Raw genomic sequence first — 17399 nt, 5'->3', positions numbered from 1 at the left:
AATAACTAGGATAATAACTAGATGTGACCCTGCTGCTGACGACTTTTGAAGCCTTCTGGCAAAGACAGAAAATAGTAAAGATACTATTTTTAATAAAAAAAAATTTTGAACTAGAAAAATAGTTCATAAGCTAACAAGGTGCAGAAAAAGGGCACGTGTTGCTCCTTACTGCTTCATTATCCAGTCTAAGTACTTATATTTCACAAATTAATTTTTTTAAAATGTATTTGCATTCTTGACAATGCTAGTTAAGACTGAAAATTTTTCAAAAGGAAGCAACCAACCAGATTTAAAAATGCAATACTCTTTTTCCGTTCCTTTGAGCTTGACAGTCCCAACCTTCGGGGCATGAATATTTAAATTTAGATGTGATTTTTACAGACTGATGCCTCAGTAAGTGGAAGACCGCATCTTCAGAGTCTTAAACATCCCCTTCTCAGGTTCCTGCAGCCAGAAGCAGCAGATGAGTAATAAACTGGCTTTGACAAACGCAGTGGGACACACTTGGAGATCTGACAGGTGTAGATAAATGCACAGAGATGGAGAAGACTAAACAGAGCCACTCCTAAATGAGCAGCCAGTGAAGGAATAAACTTGCAATATCCAGGCCACAAAAAGCATAGAGGGAACACCGAACAAATGCTAAGGAAAGGTCTTAAACAGACTCTCCCTACATCACATTAAATTGCACTGCTTAAAATGGAATAGACCTGACAACATTTCTGCACCCAAATTATGCTCTTCTAGGAGATTCCCATTGTATTTGGAGAGTGTTTTTTTTCTTCAATTAAAAAGTCACATTTTCTGTATAAGCTACGCAGCAGACTTGCAAAATGTTAGTTGCTATACATTTTTTTATAAATTTATGCATTACACAGTTAATGATGCAATATATTTATAGCAATTATCTGTTTCCAATGAAAGTTAATAAAGTGCTAATGACCTCAGGTGTGAAAATGTGGAATTTAATTTGTGCTAATCTGCCTAAGCCTGGGGAATACTGAATTCACTCTATGTGAGAATAATTTATTTGTGGTATCCCTGACTGATATAAACAAAGCATTGCCAAGGGAAGGTGCAATAAAGCTAACAGAGAGGTGCAATCATTCCACTAGCCCAGCATTTCCCACAGGTAAAATGCAAACAGAACAGCCTTCCAAAGCTTCTCTCAAAAGAAGTTAAATTCATCTGCTTCAGACTGCTGAAAACACACCCAGAAGAAAACAATAAATGCTTTGGAGAACATCTGTGAAGAGCTATTTATCATCCCTTTCCCTCCTTATCATTGAAAGGAAAAGCAGGTGACAGACATTTACAGACTGACCAAAGGATTTTACTTTCAAGTTTGTTTGAATTAATTTTTCTCCTGTTTGAGGTAATGGTTCTTTCACGCTCCTGGAGCTATCATTTGCCATCCTCCTCCAAGCATCCCTTGTGAGGGGGTGGGAAAGAGAGGCACAGACACAGAGGAAAGCACCACCTTAGGGGCTGGAGCTGCTGCTGCAGCCTGGAGCTGTGAGGGGGTGATGGAGGAGGCTGGAGCAAACGGCCAGACATCCTGGTTCTGATTTTGGCCCTGCCGCTGCTTCACTGCCAAGGCACTTGAGCTCTGGGTGCCTTTGCCTCCCTCCTGTAAAATGGGGTTTATCAAGACTCGGCCAACTCTGCAATGAGCAGAAAAATGCAGAATGTTGTTAGTGCTGCTAGAGGGGATCACTTGAGCATGCTAGGAGACCTGCTCCTCCTCCAGGTGTGCAGCAAAGCCCTGCCACTTCCAGGTCAGGCATGGAGCTGCCATGGCAAGGACTAGCATTAGGACAACAAGGCTGCAGCCAGGCGGGCATTTCAGACAGGATCTGTGCACAGTCTGCTCCTGGAGTCTCCCCGATTTGCAGAGGACCTGGCAAAGCCGGTGACAGCTCCTCTGCCACATTGCTGCTCTGACCCTTTCCAAATGACCCTCTATACCTTTGCTTCCTTATGCATCACCTGATGGTGGTGTTGGCCCACAACACGTTTCCACACAAAACACCACTCACACGAGCATGCTCCTTAAAAGCCTGCCCTTGAACACTTAGTCATATTTGAACCTAGCCTTACACAATTATTCATCCTACAGCAGCCGAAAGCATAACAACACTAGAGAAGCTGACAAACCTGCGGCATGGCATTTCCAAACCGTCAGCCAAGAAGAAAATGGTATTTTTCATTTTTATGTTATGCTTGGTTACCTTTTCTGTTATCTTGTCACAGAGCAAGGAAAAATGTTCACAGGGTCTGAGCATGAGCAATAAACATCTTTTGTGGTTATCAAATGCCTCAGTGTTTGCTTTGGTATTTAATTACAGAACTCACGTAGGGCATTTATTGTTTGCATCTGCTGCCACTGTGAACAATGTCTACTCCACTCATTACCACACAAGACAGTTTGTTATGTGTATACTTGTCAGTGACATATATTATCATCTTGCTGAGCAGACCTCACTCCTGCATAGGGATCCAGTGCTGTGGCTTGGTGTGTCACTGAAATAGCCAAATACCACAAAGTGCAGTTTGCTCAGGCTACTCAGGTCTGCCACTGTGAAATGAATGCTAGCTTTGCCAAAATGCTGAAACCAGAGTTTTTTGGGTTTTCTGAGAATGTTTTTCTTATTACAAAACAAATTTTCATAGAACATTTAAAAACTGGTGTTTTATACTTATGATGATCTCAAACACATGGCCAGCGGGCAAAATAAATTAACTAGAGTTCTCAGTAATGAGAAAAATGCATCGGTAGCATCATTAGCCAACCTCATCCCATTTTCCTATTCCTTAAACCTGTAGTTTCAGTGAGTGCAGCAGATTTTCATTTCAAGTGCCATACACCACAGGACTTTCAAAGTTTTTCAGTTTTTGCATCCCCTAGTTAACTTTCACGATGTTGAAATGTTAATCTGTGTCTTGTTATGACTAGTCATCTTTGGCCATCTAAAAACCTAAAAGCAGCTATCATTTTGCCCATTCTCTACAAAGCAGCTTCATAACCTTGGTAGGTGAATCAAATAATTTCATCCTTTTCCTTCCACACTAGGACTGGAAGCAGTAATTTTTTTTTTAATTTTATTTTTTTAAGATGGCACTACACTAGGCACAGAATTAGCAAATTGTTCATATTGTTCTGCAGGTCTAGTAAGACAAGCTATGGCTGGCCCTGCACTTAAAATAATCCATTCACTCACCTTTCTTCCTATTAGCATGGAACTTCAAACCTACAAAAAGTAGCTGACTGAAATCTCTGGAGAGCAGAGGTAAGAGGATAATCTTGTCCCCTACATAATGTCCTGTCTGTGGTCTCCTTGTCTCATGAGAAATAATACATGTATTTTAAAAGAAGATCACTAATAAGACAGCGATCTCAATGTAAATACTCCTTAGGGCAACACAGGTGCATTTACTTAAGTACAACGAGTGGGGATCAACAAAAAATTTTCCATTTGGAGTATGCTTTCATTTGGCCCCATGGAAGGAATTCTACAGTGGGGCAGTAACCTTGAATTCCACCTACCATCATGTTAAAAGTAAACAAAAAAACCCCAACCAATTTAAGTACCTCTTAGTCTGTGTGGCAGCAGGGCCTTATTACCCTGAGCAGAGTGTAGGTGGTCCCTACGTGAGGGAAAACTGACTGATGGGCACCTATTTAAATGGGCAGGCTGGTGATGAAGGTTTCTAGATGCTGGAGTGTGAGATAACTCAGTCCAGCTTTCTTACAGTCAGCACCAACTCGAAAAATCAATACACAATGCCTTCTTCTGCTGCAATAAAACATACAGAATTATGTAAAGCTTGGAGACAAGATTATATTTTCAAAGTCATAAACCATGCTGTCTGCTCACAAATGACTGTGGAGGACAGAGCTTGTAAAGTGTCCTTTGATCATCTGTAGGCTCAAAGAAAAACAAAAAGGTTTCAAATGGAATTGTTGCCACTTGCATGTCTGTCTACCCAACTGCATCTTAATTTCTCTAGAAAACTCACCAGACATGAATTATGTATGTCTTAAAAATGTTATAAAGGCATAATATAAGCTTAGCTGCCTGACTGAATTATTCTATTCAGACATCTACCAGTATATTGAGAGACTGTAAAAAAGGTTTTAGGTCTGACAGTATCATACTATCACCATAGAGATCCAAGGAGTTCTTCTAATGCAAGAGTTGACAAAAGGCATCTGTTTTAATGAATGAGAATCAGAGAGACAAAGCATGAGATCATAAATGTTTCACTAAAGCACCATAAAATTCTTCCAACTATGAGCAAAGTGCTGTTTTAATTATTTTTTTAAGCTTTAAAAATGAGCAAACCTATACAAAGTCTCCACAACATGGACTGAGGAACCACAATGGCGCAGTACGCCATTTTGTCATCAAAATAAAGTCTTAATCTGGTGCTTAAAAAAACCCCTTGAGAACCAGCACTGAAACTTGAGGGGAAGTATTCAATCACCTCACTTCTTTCAGCGCCTATCATTCTCCAGTGCAAGAGAGGAGGAAATAAATCTCTGTATGTGCACACAGACCTCCTACAGCCCCTCAATGTACAAGCTATTGTGATTAATCAAAAGTTTAAAATCAAACAAAAAGCTCCTTTTCTTCAATTATGATTAAAGATCAAAGCAAGTGGATTAGCTTTTTAGCAGAATCTCCAGGTCTCAAGACTTACCATCCAATATACTGAGAGTGTCCAATTTTGTTTTGGAGATTTTGGGGGAGGAAGGGAAGAAGGAAGAAACTGAATGATCCCATCAGCCAGGTGGGTAGTAAAGTGTAGCAAAGTGGTGTTTTATACATTACCATGACAATGAAGTTATTGAAACTGAAAAATAGTAACACAAAGAGAGGATAAAAGTGAATTTTTCCACAGTAACTAAGCTACTGCATCTTGTGAGGCCTGCTTTCTTCCCATTCACTCCTGGAAGTAGGGGCTGAATGCTCCCTGGGTCCACGTGGCCTTTGCCTGCCAAGTTTTCAAAAGTAACTGCATAGAAACAGGTACTAACAGCACACAGGAAAGATGCAGAAAGGCTACTAACATGCAGTGATCACCAAAGCCTCTTGCCAGGCAAGGATTAAAAATGGTGTTGTTTAGTTTGGTAAAGCCATCAGCACTGGCAGCTGTCACCCACCAACCAGATGGGTAAACCTTGGGTACCACTATATAACGTATCATCCCCCACAAATCCAGAAGTGCTTCACAAGCCCACACAACAACACAGTTTGCTTCACTCAGATCCCTTTAGACATTTATCAGCTGAGTAATGCACATCACCACCACATGTCATTTGAAGCGGATAAGAGCAGAAAAATCTCCTTATGACTAAAAGAAAGAATTTAGATAAGCAGAACATAATTACTGAACTGTTAGCAATGAGAGTCGCAAGAGTTTAGTATTCCCTCCCCTTTACAAAAACAGTTACAAAATCAAGAGTGATTTCTGCAGGCAGAGATCCTGGGTTCATCTCTCATGCACCACAGTGCCACCACCAGACACAAATCCTGGCAGCACGATGGCAAATGTTTCAGATTTGCCCCATGGAGTTAAGGATCACCTATGTCTTCAATGACACATGCAATAGGACCTGCTGAACCTGAAAGAGCTGCTGGGTGAAGTTGCAGGATTTTCAGTAACAGAAAACACAAATAACAAACTAGTCAGATCAGAGAAGAAACTACCTGATCTTCCATGAAGCTCCACAGCAATGCCTAACACTAGGAAATAAATTTCTTTATTTTCTTTTTAGGGTGATCTGGGCTGTTGCCAGAAACAGGACCATTCTTTTCCTGAATCCCCTAGGATTACTGATAATATTCCAACTCAAGTTGTGGGAAATTATGTACACGAGTTTTTCTTCTACTGAGACAGAAGGCATGTAAGTAATAGGCAGTTGTTAATACATTTGTTTGAAACAACCACATATTACGAAGTACTCTCAAAAAAGTTGTTGCTTTTTTAAGCCCTTGATTTTAGGTTTCTATGCTGTTTGGTGAATTATCTTGCTATTGCTCCTTCTGCACTCCTGGACCATTAGGTAGGAGAAGCGTGTCAGAAATTCCATGCAAGAACAAGCCTCTAGGTCATCTAGCTACAACAGCTGGCATTTTGGACTTCCCTTCTCTCTTCTGCCTGGGCTCTGGTACTGCTGCCAACTGCCTTACCTAAAAGAACTCAACAAAGGTTATTCAACACCGTGTCCTAAGGATTCACCTTTGCTCTGCGGTGGAAAATGGACATTTAGACCACTTCAATAATAGATGGTTCCAATTAGAAGTTAGGCACGATCATTCTAACTAGCTCTCACATTACATTTGAGTCTGGTGACTTCAGAGAACTTGCGTGGCACATGCTGACACAGTGCAACAGTCTCACTTTTCACTCTCAACCAACAGCTCTACATCCAACATCTAGTCCCAGGGAGTGGCTCAAGATCCAGTCGAAGGATCCCAACAAAGATAAGGATGCCAGCTGGCCACAAAAGCACAAGTTTGTCATTCTTACAAAATGCCAAAGACTTTTCAGCCTCCTGGTAAGTTAGACAGTTAAAATAGGATGTCTAGGGACCATTAAGACAGAAAGCCCTGTTCTCCATCGCTTTGCTGATAGTCAGGAGATTGGCTGAAACTTCCAGAGCTCTGTCTTTCACTCTCAACCAACAGCTCTACATCCAACATCTAGTCCCAGGGAGTGGCTCAAGATCCAGTCGAAGGATCCCAACAAAGATAAGGATGCCAGCTGGCCACAAAAGCACAAGTTTGTCATTCTTACAAAATGCCAAAGACTTTTCAGCCTCCTGGTAAGTTAGACAGTTAAAATAGGATGTCTAGGGAGACAGAAGACAGAAAGCCCTGTTCTCCATCGCTTTGCTGATAGTCAGGAGATTGGCTCCAGAGCTCTACATCCAACATCTAGTCCCAGGGAGTGGCTCAAGATCCAGTCGAAGGATCCCAAAAGATAAGGAGATGCCAGCTGGCCACAAAAGCACAAGTTTGTCATTCTTACAAAATGCCAAAGACTTTTCAGCCTCCTGGTAAGTTAGACAGTTAAAATAGGATGTCTAGGGACCATTAAGACAGAAAGCCCTGTTCTCCATCGCTTTGCTGATAGTCAGGAGATTGGCTGAAACTTCCAGAGCTCTGTCTTACAACAAAAAGGGTGCAATACTGAGGGGGTTTTTTTTGTTTGTTTGTTTGTTTTTTGGTTGGTTTTTTTGTTTTAGCAGGCTAAACTGCACAGCACTTTGTCAGGATTGTGTCCATTCTTGAACATTTTACCGCTTTAGTGCTTATATGAAATGAAAGGGATGCACAGAATTATCACTGCAGTACTCTGCATTATTTACAACCTTAGAGGCTGCAGCACTTCAGCATAATATTGCTAACATAAAAAGGCATAATTTCCCCTCAAGCCAGGTTTCTAGTTTCACAGTCTGCAGTGCAACATGATGGAAAAAGGTCTGTGAACCTCCCTTACACATCCCATCCCCTACCCCCACTTTCTAAATGCTGGCCCTCTGACGTGCAAAGAATCTGAACAGATGAAAACTCCACAGCATTCAGCAGAAGCGGAATCAGTAAACCCCTGTGCCTCTAGGAAAGGATACATGCCCTTGTTTCACCATCCTGCCCAGTTATTCCCACCCCACTGTTTTTCTTGCCTTGTTAAAGTCCTCTGAAGTTGCCCTCATTTCCTTCCATGTCTTGTTCAAGAGCTGAATGCAGATACAGAAGAACTCCTCAAACGATCTGTCATGGGTGAAGAACATGGGATGGAAATCGTTGCAGGTCTCACTGGCTAAAAACAGAAAAACAAGGAGGGTGGAATAAAATATGTACAGGCAGGAGCTTCAAAAACTAAACATAAAATACAATCAGCCACAAAATTTAGAAAACACTGTAATTGAGAGGAATGCCAGTTCTAGTAGCAAAGGATGTCAAAACATTATCCTGAAAAAAGCCAGCCTTGGTCTACAGTCTTAAAGACAATGAAACACCGTGTAGAGCCTGTCTGCAGGAGACCAGCAGCAAGAACAAGAAGAAGCAACTACCTATTTGCCTGAATATTCTCTCAATGTGTGTTTTGTTTGTGCCAAGTTCTGTTGTTCAGGCCGGGACAGAGACACACAGGGAAGAAGCACAAGTCTCCTCATCAAAACAACAGCCTTCCCCACTGCTAACAGCATGTACCATATTGCCTGCTGAGAACCAAACACCAAACCCCATCAGTCACAAAATAGTATTAGATCAACGTACACATTGAAACGTGAAGCTCTGCTGACACAGCAGATGATCTACCATATTGTACATGGATGTACCACAGAGGTAACCAGAGAAATCTAGACAGACATATAGATGAGAATGTAACTGACTAAATTTGTTCTTTGAAAATAACTGGAAACAAAAGAAATGGGTCTTCTGTCATCTGTCCCTTAGCTGAGACAGAAAAAAAAACCCCAAACCCAAACTTCCTTTTTTTAATCAAATACTGGCTTTAAGGAAGGAAAAAATAAAAGGAAAAGTACAGTTTGGCAAGACTGCTGTGAATCTCCTTGAGCGAAGAATGGATTTTCAGAAAATAAGGGCTGAAGCAATGCACATCTGAGCAACCTGGGAACAGAAGTGGCTTTAGCCAAGGACTGAAAAGGTTCCTTAATCCCTGCCATGACTTGCAGGGCCACCTCAGTAGGTTGCATATTTATGTTCTTAAAAAACTAACAAAAAAAGTCAAGTTGACTAAGCCTTTCTTCATATACCCAGTCCCCAAATCCCTCAGCTTCGGCTTTCACCTCTGCATGAGTGCTCCTTTGGACTTCTCCAGCAGTCACTCACATACCTATAACGCAGCATCTTCCCTTACTTCAGGATCAAACAGCCACTGCTTAGGCAAACTTCCTCCTCTGCAAGAACAGCGGAATTATCAAGCACTGGGATAAATCACCCTTTTCCTGAGGCTGGATCACTGTCTGACATCTGCTTTCTCTCAGTGGAACTGGAGAAATGAGAATTAAGACTCTTTGCAGGAGGAATGTGAATGGCTCAGGCAGGCTGACTCCCCGCATCAGCTGCAGACACTCGGTCCTGGTACCTCTTCTAGCAGCAAAACCACCCTTTCAGTGTCTTTAGTTACCTCTGCCACACCAGTAGCTCTGCCATAGGAATGTGAGTTGTGCCTAGAATCACCTGAACCCTCAAAGAAAAAGGGTTTCTGATCTTTCCCAACATGCAGTATTCCAATTATAAAGCAAAACTCTGAAGCTTAATTGTAAATTTGAAGCTTAATTTTAACATCAGATTTACTAAGACCTAATCAATTCCTCAGCTACGTAGCAAGGATGAGAGTTAATTTTGGAGCACAGGTTTCATTCTAATCAAATAAACTCCATTTACTTCAAAGGATGTGCAGTCAAGGGGGAATTAGTCAAAGCAGAGACCTATATTTATGAGGCACGACTCAATCCCTTTAAAAGAGTAAAATGCCTCAGGCATGATTTTCAGAGCACCTTCAGCTTCCATTCATTCCACTGGAGCTGCAAGGGCTCAGCACTTCCAATAATCAGACCTTCAGTCTGTAATAATGTCAGAGACACAACAGAACAGATTCTCAGAGGGCACCTATCTTTAAGTCATGAAATACTATAATGACGCAAAGAAATAAAATAACACCAAGCAGAAGAATGCAGCCAGTACCTTCACTGTATAAATCACAGCACGAAACGAGGCTATAACCCTTGACACGCACTGGCCTTTCTGATCCTCCTCAGAGCCTGAGCTTATCACTGCTCCTGCTCATAAAAATCAATAAATCAAAATTCATGGAAAGGCTAGGAATTCTCAGAAACTTGATCATCGGTTCTAACTCGTGCTTCCTATGATAATCAGTCCCAAACTGTATCTCTTATGTTCACTGTTCTGCATGCAGAATCAGAGGTGCCACCTCCCCCTTCCTTTTTTTTCTCTTTAATAACTAGGCAACATTCTGTGTTTTATGTCTTTTCAGTCTTGAAAATGAAAGAGTAAAAGTCACTGTTATTGATATAAATGGAGAACGTTAGGCCTGTTAGAAAGCAGGATCAATGTCCTGAAGCACAAAACAAATCCTAAGAAAAATTCAAAACCAAATAATGAACAGCTTCTTCAAAATTCCCACCAGCATCCAGATAGTAGAGGGGAAAAAAAAAAATCCATACTCGACTTCAAAGGTAGCTTTTTGTATGTCTCAAAAATTCTATCCAAAATAATACAATTCAATGGAAAAATCACAAATGAAGCATGTCAGCAGTGTTTATATTATAGCATATCTACAGGCTGCAGCTCAGGTCACGTCTATGTTCTGCTCAGAGTGTTTAAATACCTAATGAAAGACAACCCTTGTCCCTGTATTTTCTTTCTCCTTCTGACAGGTAAGGTGAGGATGAAAAGGCAATACTGTGTTACTAGTGGTTTCCAGACCAGAGTAAGACCGCGTCACAACCTGCGGTCTTACCCCACTCTCTCCAGCCTCAGGTCAGCATCTCTAATACCAGAGCACTGCTTCTCTCTGCAGAGTGGGCAAATTTAGAGGCTGCTCAGTTTTACCAATTAAAAACTTCTTGGGTTTATTTTTTCACTAACTTGCAATTTGACTAGTTATAAACTGAAACAGAGGTCCAGCATTAGAATAATTTGGAGACCTTCTACATAAGAGCTGCATGCAAAATTCCTGCCCTTAAGCCCAGCACTCTCTAACCTTCATTTTCAGGAGCAGGGACTAACCATATTTATAACCACACAAAAAGACACACACGGCTGCAACGCAGGGACACAAATCATCATGATTATTTAATAACATCATCAAGTTTTAATTATGCCTCTTTGAGATCACCTTTGAAAGGCAAGTCACAGATGTCTGGCCTACATAAATCAGGTGAAGATCTTGTTGATTTTCCTTTCTTGGCACAATTCTTGGAGCTGTAGATCAATGTGCCACCTCTCAGAATTCAAGCAGTCCTTCAAGCTTCTAGTTGATCTATAGCTGTGACTTTGAGGAAGAAGCTTAGTTCATTTCTCATCATAAATTGCACTGGCAAAAAAAGAGCTAATTTCTACCTGGGAGTTTTCGTGGTTCTTTCAGTGTATATTTTTAGTGTCCACCCAACACAATTTTGTCTGTCAGTTCATTTCCTAAATTACAACAGAGACATTAAAGCATCCCAGACTGTTCGAGCGGTAAACAGATTTGATACGTTATGTTGTTCCTCTGTGGATTAGTAGAAAACAACAGGAAAAAGAAAACAAATTGAGAAAGAAGAAAAGAGTTGTACCTTCATTTTTTACCCCATCTCTAAATGCCTTTTCCCAGGAGAAACAACATCATGAGGGCCAAATTTCTTTTATCTGTGCTGAGAACAGTTAGTTATTTGCATATTTGCATAAGCCTGTCTTGGAAGGGCACAGATTACATGATGATATTTCAATAACTGTTTGACTTGAAGTACAACAGAGATTTAAATTTCAAAGTTGCTGTGGTGAACTGAATACAGACAATAGGGATTTCTGCATGTAAGACAGACTCCAGGAAAGGACAGGTGCACCAGACCAGACACCAGGCTGGTGTGTCACCTCACTGTCCAAACCAGTATGAACAAGAGGTCACCAGTTCAACAGAAGCTGGTTGATAGCTGGGAGCGCTGATTACATCTTTCCCCCACCTTAAAAAGTAGGCTATGTGTAGATATCTATAACTCGTTTCTACTTGGAAAGGGGAAAAAAAAAATGAATACAATTTTTTTATCTTAGAATTTATTTTGTGCAATACTTGGAAGTAACACAGAGATAACCCCTCCCTCCCCCCAAAGCTACAACAGCAGAGAGACACAGTAATACACCTCTCTAGGCAAGGTACTGCCCTTGATCTTAAGAAACCTCTGCCTTCTTCCTGACTCTGCTGAACTGCTGTGTTGATACTAGATACTCATCTTCCACCACATTCTTTAAAATGGCATATGGTCATTCTGACCTCCATTGTGAAGTTCTTGAATTCAAGAAATGAAAAAGGTTGTACTGCTGTGAAAGCAAAATAATAAATAGCTGTATCTATCATGAAGAGGAACGTTTGAAATTAGGAACCGCCCAACCCATTATTTTCAAAATCCATTCATGATGCTATGGGGGGACAAGTTGAGGTGATTTAAACAGTCATTTTTCTGTAAATTTAAGGCTTGGACCCACCACACTGGGAATGCATATCAAAGACAATTTACTAATCACAAATGAGCCACCTCATTCATGGATGTCAGCCATGCACAGTTGGTCTACAAAATACAACTAGAACAGATTTGATTAAGTAGACAATAAATAAAAGTGGTAACGTTACTGAGTATACTCAATTTTTTCAAGAGCTGGCAGAACGCGTAAATCAATCAAATTATTCAGTCAGCCACATAAATATGGTCACCTGGCATTAATGCTGTCACACATAAAGGGAGAGACAGACACCTGTGGTGAGGAGTAAGCCTCTGTGCTGGGGGTGGTATTAACGGATCCTGTGCACCATGAAACTCATCAAGAAAAGCATCCTGAAACTGCATCAACACAACTGTGAGATGAGGGAAGCAGTGACGCAGAGCCCTGGGAAACTGGTTTGCAAAGCCCCAGGGAGAGAGGGGGTCGAAAACATCTCTGTGTCTGAAAGGTACCTGGGATCCAGGCGATCCAATCTTCAGAGATCTGCGTTTTCTATTACCGAGCTGCTGCTTAATTCTGGGTGAGTCATTTATCCCCTCTGCTGTTTTCCCCAATTTCACAGAATGGAGATGATAATATTTGATCAGAGAGGAGGCGGGTGGAAAGATCCATTGCACTTCCTGAAGTGCAGCAAGAACCACAAATGAAGGGTGCAATATGGACCTTGGAAATATCATCTCCACTTGGCACAGCCTTCTCTGGGATTATTATTTGCCAATAACAGAAGACAACCAAAGAGCAACTAATTCTCACTAGCTCTCAGGAGAAGCACTGTAATTTCTGCTTCTCCCTGAAGATGCGATACAGTAAAAATAACTACTGCCATGACCATTTTTATATACGCAATCAATTGTCTCAGTAACACACAGAGTACGTAAGAAAAAGCGCACCTAATACTGCAGAAATACAGCGATTGCCAAGTTATCTACACCACTGATCCCTGCAGTCTGCTGGCAATAATTTGAGAGAAAACCTTTGGCTACCTTTCTGGCACATGATAGAGAAACAGTGTAATTTAAGGCAAGGAAGGTCACTAGCAATGGCAGTGCAGTAATGAAATAGTAATATTGCTGCCAATCGTGTAATTTTCTTTCCTAGGGAACAGTGCTGTTTAGAAGGCTCAACTGGTATTAGAACAAAAGCCACTCATCCTTTTTACTTTGATTGAAAGAGTAAGATACAACCAACTAAGCTTCAAGACACAGCAAAATAACGCAGAAAGCTAAGCTGCATTTGTTAAATTCCAAATCTAGGTGAATTATGCGAGGGTTTTGTTTCACCTGCTTTGAAACAAAAAGGGGATAAGGAAGCACACTGCACCACTGAACTGTGCAAGATGTGCCACTGGTTTCCCCACGGATGTGGGTGCATGGGTGTGTGTCTCAGAAAATGTCATCCCAGACAAGGATATCAGGAGTGAATCCCAAATCCAAAATTTCAGCACCAAAGCAGCATACACACAATTACTCTGGAAAGCAATGAGCTGATCATGTAAAGTAGGGCAAAAATGCCCCCTCTTTAACATGGTATGTAGCATTTCCAGAGCACCAAAATTACCCAGCAATACTCAGCTACAAGAGAGCTTCAACAACTTACATTACCTGATCACGTATTTAGTTGGAATAGAAACAATATGAAATTGCTAAACATGCAGCAAAACTACCAACTCAAACTTCTCGTAAGGCAACAGCATTTCTCTGAACCGATGAGACTTCTCATTACAGGAGCTATAGAGGGAAACTGGAAGAAAAGTACACATAAGGCTTCCTACCGTCTGTAAGCTTTCCTTTTTTGAGGCTGAGAATAAATTTCACTATGCAATGAAAAACAAGGATTCCACGAAGTCTCAAGCCTGACGAGACAGGCAGGACTAGGATGTTTACGGCACATGCAGCCCCAAGGTCTTCGCTAACTTACCCAGAGGCACTTTGAAGGTAACTGCTGCTGTGTCAGAAACACACCTCCCCTCCCCAAGATTTCATTATATAAAAGCCACTGTTTAAAAACCCACATCTCTCATTGTCCCAAATAAGACTGGTGGAAGAAGAACCCCGACTATTGCAGCACAAGTCAATAAAGCCCCACGCTCATCACTACCAACAGATCCAGCAGTTCAGAGGTGGCATCTGTGCTATGTCCATAAGGAGGTGGCTGAAGAACAACATCCGGGCAGGCTCACCCTGCCACAGCCAGAGCTGATGGTGAACTGAAAGAAACCAATGAAGCCGGCAGTGTCCACACAAGCAGGCTGACTTTGTAAAAATAACTCCTTTTGCACCTCTCAGTAAATATGGAGACTTCACTGCACCTCTCCTACTTAGAGCAGACCTGAAGACTGAACATCGTGGTTTGGAAAGGCAAACAGAGAGCCAAAGTGCAAAGAGAGGAGAGTTACTAAAAAGGCTCTTATATACAACAAGGAAACAAAAAAGATTACAAAGAGTCATCATCGTGCTGATAAGGGTTCCCCATCTCTTTCAAAAGCAACCTATTTTTATTTGTGATAAAACAGGTGCCAGATATGAATAACTCTGAACTGCCTCTACAATGTGTCACAGCACACTGTTCGGCAAACAGGAAAGTACTCTGCTTCCCTCTTCACTCCTCCACTACTCCCAGTATAAGAAAAAGCAGTGATCAATAACAATAAGAAAATGCAGTTTTAAAACCTGATGGATAAATTGGAGTATCATTTTCAGAGCTGAGGGAGCACTTCATGCAAATTAGTCATGTGCTTCTAGGAGAAAACTCCATGAGAGTGGAAATGGTACAAAAAAACAAGGGCTTGAATTTGTCGTATCAAAAAGGACTGTCTTTTGTGAAAAACAGACATAGATCTGCAAGCACAGATCTGCAATTATGCTCCAGCATATTTACAGTATCCCTGAATAACAATATAAAAGAATGTTAACCCATTAATGTCATAAATTTGCTTAGAGACTTTGAAGTCTTTATGGTCACTTCTAGTAAACATATAGAATAAGAAGGAATTACACATATAAAGCAGAATCTACAGAAGCTTGTTTAACAAGTAAACATACTATGCAAAACCTTCTTACAGAAGATAACATTGCTGCTCTGTCAGGTTCCTGACACCTTGCAAAGCACACAAGGCAATGATAGCTACATGAAAGCTTAAAAAAAAAAAACAAACCCCACTATGAAAAAGCATTTCTGACAATTTTGAAGCCCACAGACTGTCTGTCTACTTGAAGTCCGACTGACACAGATAGTGGCATTGACAGAAGGCCAGCTAAGCTCAGACCTATCAAGGGAAACACCTTATCACATCTGTCACACGTTGCTACCCTAGTCCCTACCCTGTTGCATCCTTTCTCTCCTAAGCCCTCAGAGAAACTAGCCTTAACCGTATCTCCAGACAAATCAGGAAGAATGACAGTAGCAATGGGGGAGGTAGATATTCTCAGCATTTATAAAGAGCAGCATAAAGGCAGTCACTTACACTGCGTAACCACTCTTTTTAGCCCTACAACACCCATTGGCAAAGTTTATTGCTAAATGCTATACTCTGGCACATTTTCTATTAACTGTTGCAGCACCACAGACCCAGACCACTGAGGGCTGGAGTCAGAAGTTCACGGGTGCAGAAGAAGTGGGCACTTGCTCTGCCTTTGCTTGTGCATCTCCTTGATGTCCCCTCCCACAAGCAGTACACCGAGAAACTGCCTTTCATGGCAGAATTGTTGACTTTTCACTTCTTACTCTGACTGTTCTAGAGAGCAGCAACTTACTGCTTCTCCTCCGGAAGGGATTCTTGCTAAAAAGCACACTCTTACCTCTAATTACCCATTTTCTTTATTAGGAAGTTACATAGAATGCATTACAGGTTATAGCTCGTGCCTCTCCAAAGACCTTCTGTGAGATACTTCATCAAGAATATACTCTGGTTACCATTTGAAATACAGACCATGCTGTTTCAAGTCACAAGAGAAGAGCTGTCACTGAAAATTAATTCTGCTTTAAATAGGCTGGCTAGGGCTCCATCTGTAAGCAAAACTTAAAGGAGCCTATGAAAACCTGCAGGAAAAACACTGCAAACAGTAACCTGGGAAGTCTACAGATTTTTTAGGTCCCCCCCTTGCTACCTAAGCAGCTCCCATTCCCCCTTCCTTCACATGGACCTCCTCATTAAAATCAAACATTTAAAATTATAGTGCAAAGAAATTATGTGGTCATTGTGTAAGACAATTAGTGGAAAAACCTTTTTTTTTTTGGTATTTGATCTTACAAGTGAGCAACAGCAGGAGAACTGCAAGGAAGAAAAACGAATGAGCACATGGAGAAGCCAACAAACCAGCAGTCAAACCAGGAAGGAAAAGAGTATTTTTCCTGGTACCAAGTCATTCCCCTATTAGAAAAAAAGGTTACAGCTGAATTACCCATGCAGACCTGGCACAGACCAGCCACAAACCCTCTATACTTACCATTAGAGGCATCCATATATGAGATGCCTCCTTTGGTGCACTTTTGTGACAGGCTGTAGTCTGCCTTCAATATCCCCATGGTTGTGTATGAAGCAGGCAGGCTGCCTGATACCTCTGCCTAATCAGTCAGGTTAGCTCCTGAAGTGCAAAAGCCGGGAGGACAAATAAACAATTATCTAGAAAGTAAGTAACACAGCTAAACTTACACTAGCTCCTCTGCCATCACAGAAAAGGCAACAGAACAAAAGCACTCTAAATTCAACCACTTGCTTTGAATCAATCCCAGATATACTCAAAATGCCAAACAAGGTAACAGAATGAGACACAGGGAAAGATGACATCAATATCAATAAAAAAAATGATTGCCTGTGATTAAGGTGAGCGAATTCACCGTATCACACATCCTAGAGCGATGGCAGCTCATCTTTCATTTCAGATCTGGTTCTGAACTGTGCTGAAACTACATTGCTTGCTCAAGAACCAGGAGATGCACACCTACTAACTCTCCTCGACTTCTTTGAAAATATGTGTGGTACCACTACTACAGCTCCATTTAGGACAATCCACCTTAGCAATAACACCTCTCCTCCCTCCCCTTCTGCTTCCCTACAAACTATATACCTCCTTTAAAATATGCTTATTTATACATATATACACCAAATTGCCAAATTACTTCCCCCCCCCCCCCACCCCTTTA

The 17399-nt window shown here is 41.2% G+C and overlaps 1 protein-coding gene across 1 annotated transcript in view; it reads right to left on the bottom strand.

Annotated features, from left to right (window-relative positions):
• Window positions 1-7666: 7666 nt before the first annotated feature.
• The window catches only part of LOC103894162 (engulfment and cell motility protein 1), a 160075-nt gene continuing 150342 nt past the window's right edge, over window positions 7667-17399 (bottom strand). Inside the window, exon 15 of the mRNA XM_009273495.1 lies at window positions 7667-7830. Coding sequence (XP_009271770.1) covers window positions 7667-7830 — 164 coding nt within the window. The remainder of the gene's footprint in view (window positions 7831-17399) is intronic.

The sequence above is a fragment of the Aptenodytes forsteri genome, unplaced genomic scaffold (assembly GCF_000699145.1).
Source record: "Aptenodytes forsteri isolate BGI_AS27 unplaced genomic scaffold, ASM69914v1 Scaffold270, whole genome shotgun sequence".
Lineage (NCBI taxonomy): Eukaryota > Metazoa > Chordata > Aves > Sphenisciformes > Spheniscidae > Aptenodytes > Aptenodytes forsteri.
This window is presented reverse-complemented; position numbering and strand designations above follow the sequence as displayed.